Raw genomic sequence first — 18,253 nt, 5'->3', positions numbered from 1 at the left:
TGTGCCCCTCCCCTCAGCCATTGGAGCCCCAGGGACCAGGCAGCTGCCTCTTCCTCCCCCACTAAGCCAACCATCCCCTGAGACACTAGTGACCACTGAAGACATATGCCCACCCTGCACCAATTGGGAACAGTGACCACCAGAGCTGTAAGACCTCTTCTGGACAAACTGTGAAGAAGAACAACCACAGGAGCCAGAGACCCAACCTGGACCAATTGGAAGAAGAATGACCTGGGGCCCCACCTGTTCAGATTAAAGGAAGAAATGGGTAGATGGGAGTGTAAGAACACATTAAATAGCATAAAAAGCAATACGGTACCATCAGAACCTAGTGATCCTGCAACAGCAAGACCTGAATATCCCAAAGCAGATGACCCAGAAGAAAATGACCTTAAAAACAACTTTATGCAGATGATAGAGGCCCTTAAAGAGGAAATGAAAAATTCACTTAAAGAAATGGAGGAAAGACCAACAAAAAATTGGAGGAAATCAATAAATCTCTTAAAGGAAACAGTTCAAGACTTGAAAATTGAAATAGAGGCAATAAAGAAAACACAAACTGAGGGAATTTAGGAAAAGGAAAATATGAGTAAACAAACAAACTACAGAGGCAAGCATAACCAATAGAACACAAGAAATGGGAGAGAGAATCTCAGGCGTTGGGGATGTGATAGAGAAAATAGATTCATCAGTCAAAGAAAATGATAAATCCAGAAAATTTTTAAGATGCAGGAAATCTGGGACACCATAAAAAGACCAAACCTAAGAATAATAGGGATAGAAGAAGGAGAAGAAATCCCGCTCAAAGGCACAGAAAATATATTCAACAAAATTATAGAAGAAAACTTTCTCAACCTAAAGAAAGACATGCCTATGAAAATATAGGAAAAACACAGAACACCAAATAGACAGGACTACACATAATAGTCAAAACACTAAGCATACAGAATAAAGAAAGAATATTAAGAACAGTAAAGGAAAAAGGTCAAGAAACATATAAAGGCAGACCTATCAGAATTACACCTGACTTTTCAATGGAAACTGTGAAAGCCAGGAGGTCCTGGACAGATGTTCTGCAGATAATAAGAAACCATGGATACCAGCCCAGACTACTATACCCAGCAAAGCTTTCAATCATTGTAGATGGAGAAAACAAGATATTTCATGACAAAACCAGATTTAAACATTACATATCCACAAATCCAGCCCTATAGAAATTACTAGAATGAAAACTCCCACCCAAGGGAGCTAGCTGCAACCATCAAAACACAGGCAACAGATAACCTCACATCAACAAATCCCAAAGAAGGGAAACACACACATACACACACACGCACACACACATGCACACGCACATGCACAACCACCAAAAAACCCAGGAATTAACAAACACTGGTCATTAATATACCTTAATATCAATGGACTCAATTCACCTATAAAAAGACACAGGCTAAAAGAATGGATATCAAAACAGGATCCATTCTTCTTCTGCAGACAAGAAACACACCTCAACCTCAACAACAGACATTACCTCAGAGTAAAGGGTTGGGAAAAACTTTCCAATCAAATGGACCTAAGAAACAAGCTGGTATAGCTATCCTAATATCTAAGAAAATAGACTTCAAACTAAAATCAATCAAAAGAGTTGAAGGGCATTTCATATTTCTCACAGGAAAAATCCACCAAGAGGAAGTCTCAATTCTGAACAGTTATACCCAAAATACAAGGGCACCTACATTTGTAAAAGAAACATTACTAAAGCTTAAACCACACACCAAACCCCACACACTAATAGTGGGAGACTTTAACACACCACTCTCACCACTGGACAGATCTGCCAGACAGAAACTTAACAGAGAAATAAGAGAACTGATAGATGTTATGACTCAAATGGACCTAACAGACATCTATAGAACATTCCACCCAAACACAAAAGAATATACATTCTTCTCAGCATCTCATGGAACCTTCTTCAAAGTTGACCACATACTCAGTAACAAATCTCAATAGATACAAACAAATTGGAATAACCCTCTGTATCTTATTGGACCACCACGTCTTAAAGGTAGAATTCAACAACAACACAAAATGGAGAAAGCCTACAAATTCATGGAAACTGAACAATGCTCAACTGAATAATCAATGGGTCAAGGAAGAAATAAAGAAAGAAATTAAAGACTTCCTAGAATTCAACAAAAATGAAGCACAACATACTCAAACTTATGGGACACTATGAAAGCACCGCTAAGAGGAAAGTTCAAAGCACTAAATGCCCACATAAAGAAGTTGGAGAAATCTCACACTGGCAACTTAACAGCACACCTGAAAGCTCTAGAACAAAAAGAAGCAAACTCACCCAGGAAGAGTAGAAGACAGAAAATAATCAAATTGAGGGCTGAAACCAATAAAATAGAAACAAAGAGAACAATACAAAGAATCAATGAAACAAAGAGTTGGTTCTTTGAGAAAATCAACAAGATAGACAAACCCTTATGCAAATTAACCAAAAGCAGAGAGAGAATATCCAAATTAACAAAATCAGAAATGAAAAGGGAGACATAACAACAGACACTGAGGAAATCCAGAGAATCATTAGGTCAAACTTTGAAAGCCTGTACTCCACAAAATTGGAAAATGCAAAAGAAATGGATAATTTTTTGAATAGGTACCACATACCAAAATTAAATCAAGATCAGATAAACAATTTAAGTAGACCTATAACAACTAAGGAAATAGAAGCAGTCATCAAAAGTCTCCCAAGCAAAAAAAGCCCAGGGTCAGATGGTTTCAGCACAGAATTCTACCCTAATTTCAAAGAAGAGCTAATACCAATACTCCTGAAATTGTTCCGAACAATAGAAACAGAAGGAACATTGCCAAACTCTTTTTATGAGGCTACAGTTACTCTGATACCCAAACCACATAAAGATGAAACTAGGAAAGAGAATTACAGACCAATCTCCCTCATGAACATTGATGCAAAAATTCTCAATAAAATACCAGCAAACCCAGTCCAAGAACAAACACACACACACACACACACACACACACACACACACACACATCATCCATCATGATCAGGTAGGCTTCATCCCAGGGATACATGGATAGTTCAGTATATGAAAATCTGTCAATGTAATCAATCCACCATCTAAACAAACTAAATGAAAAAAAAAAAAAACACAATCATCTCATTAGATGCTGAAAAAAGCCTTTGACAAAATCCAACACCCTTTCACGATAAAGGTCCTGGAGAGATCAGGAATACAAGGAACATACCTAAACATAATAAAGGCAACAAACATCAAATTAAATGGAGAGAAACTCAAAGCAATTCTATTAAAATCAGGAACAAGACAGGGCTGTCCACTCTCCCCATACTTATTCAATTCAGTACTCGAAGTTCTAGCTAGAGGAATAAGACAGCAAAAGGAAATCAAGGGGATGCAAACTGGAAAGGAAGAAGTCAATCTTTTCCCTATTTGCAGATGATATGATAGTATACATAAGTGACCCCAAAAATTCCACCAGATAACTCCTACAGCTGATAAACACATTCAACAATGTGGCAGGATACAAGATTAACTAAAAAAAATCAGTAGCCCTCCTATATAGAAATGATAAATGGGCTGAGAAAGAAATTAGAGAAATATCACCCTTTACAATAGCAACAAATAACATAAAATATCCTGGGATAACTCTAACCAAACAAATGAAAGACCTGTATGACAAGAACTTCAAATCTTTGAAGAAAGAAATTGAAGAAGATATCAGAAAATGGAAAGATCTCCCTTATTTGTGGATAGGTAGGGTCAAAATAGTAAAAATGGCAAATTTACCAAAAGCAATCTACAGATTCAATGCAATCCCCATCAAAATCCCAACTCAATTCTTCACAGACCTTGAAAGTACAATACTCAACTTCATATGGAAAAACAAAAAGAACTCAGGATAGCTAAAACAATCTTATACGATAAAGGAACTTCCAGAGGCATCACCATTCCTGACTTCAAGCTCTACTATAGAGCTATAATAACAAAAACAGCTTGGTATTGGCATAAAAACAGACATATTGATCAATGGAATTGAATTGAAGACCCTGACATTAATCCTCATACCTACAAAACCTGATTTTTGACAAAGAAACCAAAATTATACAATGGGAAAAAGAAAGCATCTTCAACAACTGGTGCTGGCATAACTGGATATCTACATGTAGAAGAATGCAAATAGATCCATATCTATCTCCATTCACAAAACTCAAGTCCAAATTGATCAAAGACCAAATAAATCCAGTTATACTAACTCTCATAGAAGAGAAAGTGGGAAATAGCCTTGAATGCATTGGCATGGGAGACTCCTAAATATAACACCAGTAGCACAGACACTGAGAGCAACAATTAATAAATAGGACCTCTTGAAACTTAGAAGCTTCTGTAAAGTGAAGGACACTGTCAATAAGACAAAATGGCAGCCTACAGAATGGGAAAAGATCTTTATCAACCCCACATCAGATAGAGGACTGATCTCTAAAATATATAAAGAACTCAAGAAACTAGACAGAAAAATATCAAATAATCCAATTAAAGAATGGGCTACAGAGCTAAACAGAGAATTCTCAACAGAAGGATCTCAAATAGCTGAAAGACATTTAAAGAAATGTTCAACATCCTTAGCCATCATGAAATGCAAACCAAATGACTCTGAGGTACCATCTTATGCTGTCATAATGGCTAAGATAAAAAATACACACATTCCCCAAGAGATGGATTATGGTGGGTTGTCATCATTTGGAGTGTGCGGGAGTGGGGGGAGGGGGGTGTTGCAAGTTGTTATTGATAATGGTCAGGAATAAAAAAGCTGAACAAAGGTGATTAGATTCAGGGATCTCATCCTGAAAAGAAAATGGGGGTGGGATATAGAAATGATAGAATAAAAGAGTAGAATAAAAGAGTTTTTATTTGTTTAAAGATTTCTTTGTTTTATGTATGAGTACTCTATATGAATGTATGACTTTATGCCAGAAGAGGGCATCAGAACCCATTATAGATGGTGTGAGCCAACATATGGGTGCTGGGAATTGGCCTCAGGACCTCTGGAAGAGCAGCCAGTGCTCTTAACCTCTGAGCCATCTCTCCAGCTCTCAAGAGTAGATTATTGAATCTACTTTTAAACTATAAAAGCAAATACTAGTCTTAAATATTTTACATTGGCATGGATTTTTGTATATTAATACAAATTAAGGTTATTTTTGTTATACTGTATATATGTTTCTACTCGTGTTTGAGATATTTTTGTATATTGATACAAATTCAAAGTTATTTTTATTATATTGTATATATACTCTTGTTTAGGGTATTTTTATACATTGATATAAATTTAAGTTTATATTTTTAGAACATACTGTGCATGTTTCTACTCTTGTTTGACATATTGTACCTATGCAGCTAATTTAACAATGTAATGTAAATTTTTAGTCCTTGAAAGTTATTATTACAAACTATTAAGGATAGTAAAGAAATTCAGGTTAGTAGCTATCCACCTATTACAATTAAACTTGTAATTATGTTAGGTATGTTTTCAAGGTCAAACAGAGATATAGTTTAGATAAACAGGTGGTCTTCAAATACTTCAGAGATCTACAGAATATGGCATTTAAGATGTGTTAATAACAAAGTTTCTCATGACAATGAGACACATCTACTTCTACAAATCTATTTCAGATGAGATGATGGACACCGAAGAACTTCTATATAGAGTTTGCTTTCTTTGTGGCAAAATTTAGCCACTGGGCAAGAATCTGCCCTTGCCTCAACTGCTGACAGTATGCTCTCCAAATTTGACAAGCAGGACACACAAAAAAGAAACTGAACTTTGCCAAGACAAGGCAGGATAGTCCTTCAAAATCATTCTTCACAGAAAAGTCTATCAGATATTCTAGGCTTGTAGGCTGAAAATGGATGCCCCAATGCCACAGAAGATTGTTGGATGACTGTCCAGGCAGCCAGCTCTTTCTACCATTTCTATAGTTTTGGAAGTTGTTTGCTCTGCACTTCCTGTTTAACTCAAGTAATATTTTATCCTTCTCTGGTCTCTGATGGCAATTGAAGACTAGATAGTTATAATTATGTTTTTCTTGTTACTAAATTCAGAAAAGAAACTCACAAAAGAGGTGTAAAGTGTATAAAGTTGAGAAACATAAAAGCTTAAATTGTTTAAGTTAAGAAAATGTTTGAAGTCTAAAAATAAAATAGTTTTGGGCTTATAATACAAATTAAGGATAGAAAGTAAATTAGTACAAAACATTAGATTCACAAATATAAAATAGATAATAGAGTTTTTTTCCTCTAAATTTGCTAAATACAAATGGACTAGATACTGTAACTGTAATTCTTACTTGAACTGTTTTTGTTGTATATAGTTTTACTATGTTAAAGTTAAAACTCTCCTTTTTAATTAGACAAAAGGGGGAAATGTTGTGAAACAATCTTTTTGTGTACTGTGAAGATGTGTTGCTCTCATTGGTTTAATAAAGAGCTAAATGATCAATAGCTGTACAGGAAGAGGTTTGGTAGGACATGTAGACAGGGAGAGAGCTAGGGAATGAAAGAAGGGTGGAGCCACCAGGAGATGTAGGGAGAAGAAAGATGAACATGTCATGTTGAAAAAAAATGTACCAAGCCATGTGGTAGTACATAGATAAAAAATATGGGTTAATATAAGTTGTAAGAGCTAGTTAGTAACAAACGTAAGTTATTGGCCAAGCATTTATAATTAATACATCTCTGTGTTGTTATTTGGGAGCTGGCTGGTGATACAGAATATTCCACCTACAAGCAGCTTAGCTTTTCTCTCTCTCTCTCTCTCTCTCTCTCTCTCTCTCTCTCTCTCTCTCTCTCTCTCTGTGTGTGTGTGTGAGAGAGAGAGAGAGAGAGAGGAAGAGAGAGAGAGAGAGAGAGAAAGACACAGAGACACAGAGACAGAGACAGAAAGATATTTCTTTTTGTGATAAAAGTTTAGAAATTGTGCTTAAGCAATAACAAAATCAAAATTAACTGCAACCCTACAGTCCAGAGATTACCGCTCTTAAATATGTGGCTAGTGTCCTTTCTGCTCAAATTTCCTGTTATTTCCTACAATGCATGTTGCAGTTTTTTAGAGGACAAATCCCATAAATTCCTTAAGCAGTTTGCTCTTGGTTGCCCTGTTTTGTTTATTTCTTAGAGTGAGGTCTTTCCCATTGTTCTTGAATTTACCCGTGAGGTGTTTGTTATGTAGTGGAGCAGTCTGATCATAATTAGTTCTAATCACTTCTCATTTTGGCTCCATTCGTTTTTCCAGGGCAGAAACTTTATCATGTGCAAACTAGAATGCACACTGTTCCATAATGCAATGAACATGCAGCCTTCTGCTTAGAATTTAAAAGGGGATTTTGGATATTAGAAAAAAATTACCACTCAGGCTAGATTCTAGCCATAATACTTAAACTAACACTTAAAACATTTTGAGAGATGTCACATGGAACAGATTATAATTTGATACCGCATCAAAGCTATTGTACTTTGATATCCATACAATAATAGTATGGATATGTAGATTAATCAGTTACCTATGAGGATGAGTTTCCTAAGATAACAAGGATTTTACCAAACACCCAAAGATTGTTATCAACTTAATAGAGCTAGAGATTTTCCAATTTTTATGTCTAAATAAAACTTTTTCTTCTTCAGTATATTAAAAGTTTTTCCTCTAGAAAACAGGTAAAAATAACCTTTAATATTGTAAAAAAATAACCTACTTCATTTTATAAATTATAACTCTGCTACTTATTTTTCTCATCTTTAGGGAGGTCCCAACTTTTCACCTACTCTGTAGAGATTTAGTTAAGCCCATATGCATTTGTTAATTTGTCTCTTTTTTAAACTTACTTTTTATTTATTCTTTGTGTCTTTCACATCATACATCTCGATCCTATTCATTTCCTGTCCCTTTGTATCCATCCTCTGCCTTTGTATCCTCCTCCTTCTCCCTGCCCCAAATAAAATAAAATAAAATTTAAGAGAAAAAGAAGGAAAAATCCCATGGAAGCTGTAGTGTGATACAGTGAGTCACGCAGTAACATCTTTTATTTATATATCTTTATGTGCAAGTGTTCATTGCAAAGAGTTGTTAGTCTAGTTTGAGGCCTTTGGTTTCTGCTTCACTATTAATGCTGGGCCCTCACTGGGACTCCTCTTGGATATCCTGTTGTTGCCTTGTGTTGTGGAGATGCTGCAATTTGAGTCCACAAGATCAGGCCCTTTGTGTGCTCCAGCAGAACATAGATGGGGTGGATGTTGGGGTGGGCCAACTCATAACCCTGGTTCTAGACCTGTGTAGTTGCAGGGTTGGTCAGCCAGCCAGCTCTCCCCCATCTTTACCACCAGGGTGAGCTTTCCAGCACTGCCCTGGCTAGTTCACCCTAGGCAGTAAACAGCAAGGGGCGGGGCCAGTTCTGCTTTCACGCCCTCAGGATTGACTTTCCCACACCTACACCACCAGGGCCAGCTCTACTGTGTTGCTCACTCAAGGTGCAGGGACCTTTCTCCCAAGTATGGCAGCTGGTGAGGGGCAGGGACAGCTCTCCCACTCTATCACCTCAGGGCCAGTTCTCCCACCTGCCATAGGTGGTGAGGGGGAGACTGTGGGAGGGTGTGGGAGGGTGTGGGAGGGTGTGGGAGGTGAGTATCTGAAGGTGCTGAGTTAATTTGTCTCTTTTAACAAAAGTTCAGATTCTCTACCAGATCTGTAAAACGGGACTTTATATTAAAATGTTTTTTTCAAATCTCTTGCCACTGAAAAACTATCATTACATTATAGTAATGTAATAGTATCATTATATTATACATTGTGTATAAAAGTATTCATCTTATATTCTAAGAAATGTTTCCTATATGCATTAATTTTAAATGTTTTCAGTAATCAATCTGTCTAGAAAGCTTAACATCTTAGCGTCATTCAAGCACGTTCTTAGCTGTCACATAATGAAAGCATGGAGGACTGTCTAAAACCAAGCACTCCTAAATGATTTAGCATGGGAGGTCCTGCTCAAGCAAGTTACTCACCCTAAAGCATTTAACCACAGGCTGAAGCAGTGGCTTTGGGTATTAAACGGCCTGGGTGGCGTGCACTTGTTTGGGAATCTGAAAGTGTTGCTTTGAGGGTCGCTTGACAATCCTTTATCTGGAGTACATGGGAACCGTGTATCTTGTCCTGAGGTTTTAAGAACTGTGTTATAGCAAACAGTCTCCGTAGTATTGAAAACCCTGATGGAGCTAGGGCGGTCTCTTACAATGAACTGTACCACAAGCTTTGCACAGTGTGTGAATGTCCACAGTGAATAGGGCAAACGCGCTTAGTTTACGCTTGCCACCCAACAGTTTCATCTCAGGTTGGGTTTGCTCACCATAGCAATAATGAATTAAGCCTTATTTCTAGAAAGCTTTATTATGCAAAGTAGCTCTGCTAGTCAATGGCTGTCAGATCTTTTTTGTGCTCCTGAATCTTAGGCACCCCAAATGCTAAAAGGAGAAGCTGGACCCAGTCAATTGTTTATAAAATTTCCAAATTCTAAATCTGAAAGTCTACTCCATTCTTTGACATAAGAAATACCACAAGTGGATATCAGCCCTCTGTCAGATGTGGGGTTGGTGAAGATCTTTTCCCATTCTGTAGGCTGTCGCTTTGTCTTGTTGATCATGTCTTTGCTCTACAAAAGCTTCTCAGTTTCAAGAGGTCCCATTGATTGATTGTTTCTTCCAGTGTCTGTGCTACTGGTGTCATATTTAGGAAGTGATCTCCTGTGCCAATGTGTTCAAGACTACTTCCTACTTTCTCTTCTATCAGGTTCAGAGTAACTGGATTTATGTTGAGGTCTTTGATCCACTTGGATAGCTGAGGAGCCCCCAACTGGATCAGGCCCTTTGGATAAGTGAGACAGTTGATTAGCTTGAACTGTTTGGGAGGGCCCGGGCAGTGGGACCCGGACCTGTCCTCAGTGCATGAGCTGGCTGTTTGGAGCCTGGGGCCTATGCAGGGACACTTTGCTAAGCCTGGGTGAAGGGAGGAGGGGACTGAGTCTACCAGGCTGAGCTGAATCCCCAGGGGAGTCCTTGCCCTGAAGGAGATGGGAATGGGGGGTGAGCTGGGGGGAGGGCAGGGGAGCAGGAAGGGGGAGGACAGGGGAATCCGTGGCTGATATGTAAAATTAAAATAAATTATAAAATAAAATTAAAAAAAAGAAATACTACAAGTGAATTCTTTTTTTTTGTAATTCTGAAATTTAATCATCCTTTAGAAGTGTACAATTGTATTGAAGAGCAAGTAGTAATTATGTCAAAAGATTCAAGTTTGTATGAATTCTGTATGGTTGGGCCAAGCTAGATTTCAAGTTCCTGAAAACAAATTGGCTTTTTTCTTACAACATTGATTTCTAGAGGTCATCCTAGGGTGAGATTTTTATACTCATACCTAACATTTGGGGCTGGTAGGATGGCTCAACAGGTGTGGACACTTGTTGTCCAGCCTGATGACCTAAGTTTGATCCTTGGAAATTACGTGGTGGAAGGAGAGAAACAAGTTATCCTCTGATTTCCACATGTGTATCATGGTACACACACGCTCACACACACACACACACACACACACACACACACACACACACACATCCATGTATCCATGCACATAAGCAAATAAGTAAATAAATGTAAAAATTAAGAAAACTTTGTGTAGGTGGCAAGGAACACTGTGTAGTTTGCATGTTTTTCCTTGGCAAACCGGAAGACCAGATTATACAAAACCAGGCCCTCGTAAACCAAAGTGGCTGAAAGGGAAATGAAAGACTCCTTTTGCTTCAGGTCCTGAAGCTTTGAATCTCAAAGCCAAGAAAAAGGAATTCCAAACCTAAAGGGGCCAAGCTGACCACTGAGAGAAAATTAATCCATGAACCAGAGGACTAGTGTGGTCTCCTAGACAGAGACTTAAGACAGTGTAGTTAGTTGGAAAATGCAGCGAAAACAATAGATGAGGCATGGGAAGCCCGAGCTAAGAGCCTCATGTAGGTTTGTTAAGGAGACTTGCCTATGTGCACATCTGGTACCTGTGTTAGACAATGAAAAGAAGTAATTGTTTGTCTTTTGGCATGGGATTCTCTTCGCTCTTCCTCCATTTTCTCTGGTCTTGCTTCTTGTTGCTTCTGTCACTGAACTTACCCAAAGGGCCTAAAGGACGCCTCCGTTTGTAGTTTCTGTCTGTAAGCTACTGTTTCAGCACATTAAAGGAAATCGAAAGTAATGATTGGGAAAGGGGAGCTACTGTGTGCTTAGAAATTATCATCGTTCTGCTGAGTGGCTAGAAGACATCCAGAACTTTTTATTCATGTCCTCACATAGAAATTGTTGAACACTTAGTGTACTTTGTGTAAGCACTGGAGGCACATGTCCTTGCTAAATTTTATTTCTGTGATCAAGAGCATGACCAAAGACTGGGGAGGAAGAGGTTGATTTGTCTTGCAGGACTATAGTCTATCCTCATCTAGGGAACTCAAGGCAGGAACATGGAGACAAGAACTGAGGCCATGGAGGAACACTCTTTACTGGCTTACTCCCCATGGCTTGCTCAGCTAGCTTTCTTGTACCACCTAGGACCACCTACCCAGAGGTAATACCACCCACCATGAGCTGGGCCCTTCCACATCAGTCACTAACCACAATTTCTCAGCAGAGGTTCCTCTTCCCAAATGACTCCAGCTTGAGTCAAGTTGACAAAAAAAAAAAAAAAAAAAGAACAAGGATGATATGTATTTATGACTTTCCTTGTTGCTATGATAAACTGTCTCACAAAAGCAGCTCAAGGGTTTGTTTTGGCTCACAGTTTGAGGGGTATAATCCATCACAGAGGGAAGGCATGGTGGTCGGAGCGTGAGGCAGGTGTCTGGTCATCTTGTGTCTACAATCAGAAAGCAAACAGAGATGAATGCTGGCATTCACACTCTGCCCTTTCCTTCTTATTCAGTGTGGGACTTTGGCCCATGGAATGGTGTCACCCACATGTTCCTTCTCAGTTAAACTTCTCTGGATAAACATTCTTACAGATATGTCCAGAGGTGTGTCTCCTAGGTTATTCTAAATTCAACCAAGTTGCCAGTGAAGAGTAACCTTTACAAGCTATAAGTGGGAATACGATGTAGTACGCATCATGTCTATCGAGGGAGATGAACATCAACTTAGTACTTATGCAAATGTGAGGACAGACAGGATGAGAGAAGCAAGAGGCATTCTCTAATTCAGATGGAGAGGTGTGGCTGTGTCATTCAAGCAGGAGGTGGCTTGATTCTTACAATGACGGTGGAAATGAGCAGATAGGATGCGGATTTCGGAAAAAGCTTATGGGATAAAATGTGAGTGTGAGCAGAGAGCAGCCTTAGGGAGGAGTGCCAGTATTATTAAAGCCTTAAAACACAATGTTTGTGGTCAAAGACCCATGAGAAATTACACACTGGAGTTTATAACCTTAGTCACAAAGCTGGTGGGCAATTTACACGTGATATGTTGGCAGGGTTTTCAAAAAGTCACGGACCTTTGCTATTTTCTCCTCCCTTTAAGATTTAGGCTACTGTAAATAGCAGTAGATGTGACTAGCTTCCCCTACTGTATGTGGAACAAAAATTTATGAACTGAGGGTGCTGTAACTCAACCCCATTTAATTAACCTGTCTGCTGTGGAGGTGAGTTTTCCTAGAGAGATGCCTGCTCACTTCAGTGCTGCGCAGATGGGTTCTCAGGAAGCAGGTGGTTCTGAGGCAGATTTGGGGGTGCAAGGTGTTTATCAGGACCCACACCTATGAAAGAAAGGGGGAGGAGCTGGGATGGAACAAGTGAAAACTAAGGCAACAGGAAGCTGTGAAGTACCTTTTCCACACGAGAGAGCATCATGTGTTGGGCCAAGCTGGCTTCATAACCTGCGTTGTTAGTCAGTGGCCAGGGTCTGTCTGTCCCCAGAAGGGTGTGCCTTCAGATGAGGCTGTTCTCTGCAGCCAGTTTCAACACTGAGGGAGGTGACAGCAGAGGCTGCCTGCAGACCGGGTTGCCACAGCGGTAAGTCACTCCTGGAAAAGGTTGGGAACCTGGCTGGGACACGTCCACGTTCTCCACACTATCGCAGTTCATTCTTCAACGGATGTGTTTCTTTCCAGGAATTCAAGACACACGCCCCTCCCTCACTACCAAGTATTTATCAGTTGGGGCAATGACATGAAGGAGGATTGGGGGGGGGGAGAGTAGGGGTGACCAAGAATAAGAATGGCACAGAGGAGGGCCTAGGAAGAAGGGTTAGTCAGTAAAGCGCTTCCACACAAGTCCGGGGACCCAGTTAGATCCCTAGTTCTTTAGCAAAGCTTGGTCCGGTTGTGTGTGCTTGATCTCAGTACGGGAAGGCAGAGACAGGCTGATCAGGGGTTGCCAGGCTCCCAGGGGAGACCCTGTTTTGAAAACCATGGAGGTTGGCCCTGGAGAAATGGCACCGGATGTTGACCTCTTGCCACCACTTGCACACACACGTGCACGTGCACGCCCATGTGTGCACCCTCGCTAGGTGCACACAGAGATGAGTGGCACAGAAAAATACTCTGGAATATAGAGTTCTGACAGCCACTCCCGGCTCTCACTTTTGAAATGAATTAAGTCAACACATCCTTAAAATATGAGAAAATCAGTCTGTGATGTTTAAATGGTCTCTTGTTCTTTGACAGCTACAGAAAACATGAATAAAAGAGATTGGCCATTCATGATGATTCAGAGAAATGACATCTCAGGTATCCCCCCCCCACTTCCATCTGTCCTTTTTGATTTATAGCATATCATGCAGTTTTAAAATGATACAAACTTAGAATGGTGATTTCTAAAATTTTAATAAGGAAAACTGGGTTTGCTTACACTGAGTGACTGGCCAGTTCTCTTACATGGGGTCTGCTTTAGTCACAGCTGTGGCCAGGACACCATTGCCTTTTTCCACTATGATTTCCTGAAGACATTTGGGATTCTCTCAGAGCAGATATCAGTTATTCATATTGATGCAAACAGGCACTTTTGTTAGAATTATTTGGTTTATTGTGATTTATGCTTTGGCCTCCTTAGTGGACCTCCTCCTGGAATTTATCAAGAAGGTTAATTTAGTCCATTAGGATATTGTATGTCGTTGGGTGGAGAGTACACAAATACTTTACGTAGTTAGAATCTTACTTGAGCTATTACATATTTAGTGTTAATTTAAGAAAAAAACATTTTTCAAATTTAACTTTTTGAGTTAGAAATTCATTGATGCTTCAGTATCTACGTGTGTAGTTTGATTAATAGAGACGTGGTGCTTAAATATTTACCATTGATGCTGCACATATTTTTAAAAAAATCTCTGAAATGCAAGTAAATTGAGGAGCCTCAGTTTCTAGCACTGGCAACATTGTATCCAGCTTACCCAGAGTTGTTCTTCCTGTCCCTTTCGGAAGCAGTGCTACATGAGGGCTGCTGCAGCCATGTTCCAAGAGGTTCTAGACCCTGAGGATTCAGTACATCTTGACTGTCGTAACCATCTTCTATTTGCTTTTAAAAATAGAGAGACGATCTAACCTCACTATTTTTCCCCTAAATAAATTTTGATTTTGAATGATGTGACACGATTTCTCTGTCATTTTTCTGTTTTTACAAAAAGCAGATAACCTGGCGCTCCATATGAAAGATGGGATGAGAAACTTCAGGTATAAGCCAGCAGACTACCAACAGTTACGTGCGTTAACCAAAGCCAGGAAGTTAGCGTCTGCTTCCGCAGAGCAGAAGGTTAGAGGCTTTTTTTTTTTTTAAATTAAGTTTGTTAAATTGAATTGTTAGGAGGGATGATTTATTTACATTGAAAATAGAAAACAAGCGACAGTCCAAATATTTTTTTGAACCCCCGACTACCAATGATAGTGAGCAGCAGCTAACGTCCATTGGATGTCCTGACAGTGATGTGACGTAATTTACACACATTACAAATTCTTAGTAACATCATTATGAAGTCTGGATTCAGCTTTATTTTTGGAAAGATGGTTATTTCCTTAGCTTTCAACAATTGTCAACTTGGTAAGAAAAGCAAAATATTCTGGCAAGTGACAGCCACGGTTTATTTCCTGGTCCAGTTCTCTTTCTCCAACACCGGATACATATGCCCTTGGGGACCAGAGAGATGGCTCAGTGGGTAAAGGTCCTTGATGTCAACCCTGACAGTCAGAGTTCATCCCCAGGACCCACATGGGGAAAGGAGAGAACCAGCTCTTTAGAGTGTCCTCTAACTTCATGTGCATGTTGTGGCATGTGTGTCCACATACATACACACAAAATAAATGTAAAAAAAATGCCCTTGGGTATTTTCTATTTTAGAATTTTCTTTATTTTTTCCCCCTCAAATATGTGTCCCATACCATGAAAGGGGTAACCTTGGCTAAATTTGAAGGGGCCACGTGCAAATGGTCATGCATAGTATTTTAGAGCTTTGAGTCTCTGAGGATTACTCAGGCAGTATACTTCTCTTTTGCAAAGAATAGAATTCATTAAAAATAGCATTTTGCGTTATTGTTGCTTGGTTGCATTGAAAAACCTGGTAAAGCAATACATCAATTTACAAGTTTTTATTTATATTTAAAGTTTTAGGATTTGGATGGTTTTGTGTGGCTTTTATTATTAATATTAATCTTTTAAAAAGGCAGTTCTTCCAAATGCAAAGCACACGTGACGCCTTCGTCTAGAGAAATTACACATCTCCATCAACTATGTCACGGCAAACTGAGGCAACTACTTAACAAGTGGGGCCTGGTTTTCTTGGCTCAGGTCAGCTGTGAACTGTTGTGATAGTAAGAAGACATTTCATGTAATTTCACAGAAAGGCTCCATGACTGTCTTCCTGGAAGAACTGTCTGTGGCTCGTGTTCTGAGACTTCACAGAGTTAAAATGTGCACCTACATACATACATGTATATATACACACACATGTACATACATATGTGCATGCATACACATTTAATATGTATTTCATTATCTTCCACTGTAAGAATGACTGTGAAATCCCATATTTGTTTATTTCCTCCTAACATTTGACCACATTATCTTTGTATTATTTCCTATATTATTGAATCACTGCAGACTAAAATGTTTAGCTTGCAGACCCATGTGACCAGCATAGTGTACTCCCTTGCCCTCATGAAAGGCACTGTTTGCTGGGATCAAGATGTGGTCTGTCAAATAAGCCTGGGAGTAAAGTTACATTAAATACAAGCTGCAATAAAACATACTTCCCATTGTATAGTAACCAGACCTGATCCTAAAGGAATGGTTGGGAAAGGCTTTTTCTTTCTTTCTTTTTTTTTTTAAAAGGAAACATCACTGGACTTGAGCTCTCAAGGTCAATTAAACATTAACTAAGCACATCTGGGGAGGCACCCCAGCATGGAAAGTGTTTGCCATACACACATGAGAACCTAGTCCTAACCCTCAGAAGCCACCTGGAAGTCAGACATGCCTCCTGAACCTGTCATCTCAGCCCTCCTACTGTGAGGTAGGAGGCAAAGAAAAGAGAATTCTTAGCCGATCACAGGCCAGCTAGCCTGCATAGGCAACACCAGACAAAAGATACTGTCTCCAAGAAGGTAGACGGCAAGGACAGACACTGTGGCTATCCCTTGTCCTCTACCATGCATGCATGCCTGCAATTGCACATGTGCATGGGGGCATGCATCTATTTTACACACACACACACACACACACACACACACACACACACACACACACACGGGGTGGGGGGAGAATTTTTAAAAACTAAGCAGTCTCAGGACCCAGGAAGCTGAGGCAGGAAGATTGTGGGTTTGAGGCAGCCTGGGTCACATAGCAAAATTCTGTCTCAAAATCAAAAATCAAACAACAATAGAACAAGTGGCAAGCACGAACGAATTGAGACTAGTCCAGCTGTGCGAACTGTGTCTTTAATTCTGTGATGCTGGAAATCCTGCTACCACGAAACCTTCCTACAGAGGCTTGTTCATGTGTTAGAATCCTCTACCACAGAGGATGAATTCCCATACGCTAAAATTAATGAATATTTTTACTGTGTTGATATCCACCAAGTTTCTTTCTGAAGTAAAAATACTACAACATATTCTCCACATCTTTGTCAATACGGGAATATTTATTTATAAATAAAAGAATATTCATTCCTATTTTTATCCATCCATCCATCCATCCATCCATCCATCCATCCATCCATTCATCCATCCATCCATCTACCTACTCATCCATTTGAGATGAATCACAAAATATATTTGGGTTGAATGTTGGTTAGTTAGCTGATTGTTAACTTCAGTATTTGGCCAAGGCTAATTTCTCTTTCGTGGTTGTTCCCTCTCAGAGGCCACACACACACTCAAGACTTTAATTATTCAAAGCTTATATTTTTAACATTAAGTACAAGATGAGAAATCTTTCTTCCGTGTCAGCTGCTCGATGTCATGTCAGGCCCCTGGATACGCCTCTCAGCTGCCATATCAGGTAGCATCACTGACCTTTTTGTTCATAGTAGAATGTAATCCCCAAAGAAGTTTTTTGGTTACATTTTTTGTAGAAATAATGGCACCTAAGAGTTGTCCATTTTTAGATTTCTTGAATTACTGAAAATGGCTTGCTCTGTAGTGATCATTCTGTTGAGTTTTTGATTCCATTTTGTAATCCCCACAGACTCATAATGCAAGGAAGCATCCCTTTAAAGCAATAATGTCTTGTCTGTTGTTTTGCATTTTGGTTAGTGAGAATGAACGTGTTTTGAGAACTATTACGTAATTTTCTAACACTTGGATTTCTCTTCATATAATTTATGTTTCTATTATATCAGATTAAGGAAGATGTGTTAGGAATGTATTATACATGAATTTTGGAACTTTTTAATTCTCATTCAATTTAGAGACTTTACATTGACATTTTGCTTTAATTTACTTTTAAAGATGTGAATAATTTCTAAATAGCATTTCCTTAAAAGACTCAGGGCTTAAATAGAATTAAATAGCTGGGAATTAAATAAAGCTCTTAAAATCTGTTTTTAACATTATAGATGTTTATGTGCCAAACAGCCTGTACTAACTAGTATTACCAATGTTATCTCTGTTAGTCTTGCTTATATTATTACTTACATTTTTATAAAAT

The 18,253-nt window shown here is 39.0% G+C and overlaps 1 protein-coding gene across 5 annotated transcripts in view; it reads left to right on the top strand.

Moving 5' to 3' along the window:
• The window catches only part of Ccdc148 (coiled-coil domain containing 148), a 273,207-nt gene that overhangs the window by 71,432 nt on the left and 183,522 nt on the right, over positions 1 to 18,253 (top strand). For 2 of the 5 annotated variants that reach the window (XM_037204797.1, XM_037204801.1), the window contains exons 1-2: positions 13,149 to 13,848; positions 14,742 to 14,866. The exons of 2 other annotated variants lie outside the window; for them this stretch is intronic. In XM_037204797.1, the coding sequence (XP_037060692.1) occupies positions 13,764 to 13,848; positions 14,742 to 14,866 (210 nt within the window). In that variant the 5' untranslated portion in view covers positions 13,149 to 13,763. Of the gene's footprint in view, positions 1 to 13,148; positions 13,849 to 14,741; positions 14,867 to 18,253 lie in introns of those variants that run through there. One more of the 5 variants, XM_037204798.1, reaches the window with a different exon arrangement.

Source organism: Peromyscus leucopus, chromosome 4 (assembly GCF_004664715.2).
Source record: "Peromyscus leucopus breed LL Stock chromosome 4, UCI_PerLeu_2.1, whole genome shotgun sequence".
In the NCBI taxonomy this organism is placed as follows: Eukaryota; Metazoa; Chordata; class Mammalia; order Rodentia; family Cricetidae; genus Peromyscus; species Peromyscus leucopus.
Note: the sequence above shows the minus strand (reverse complement) of the source record. Positions and strands in the feature narration are given on the sequence as shown.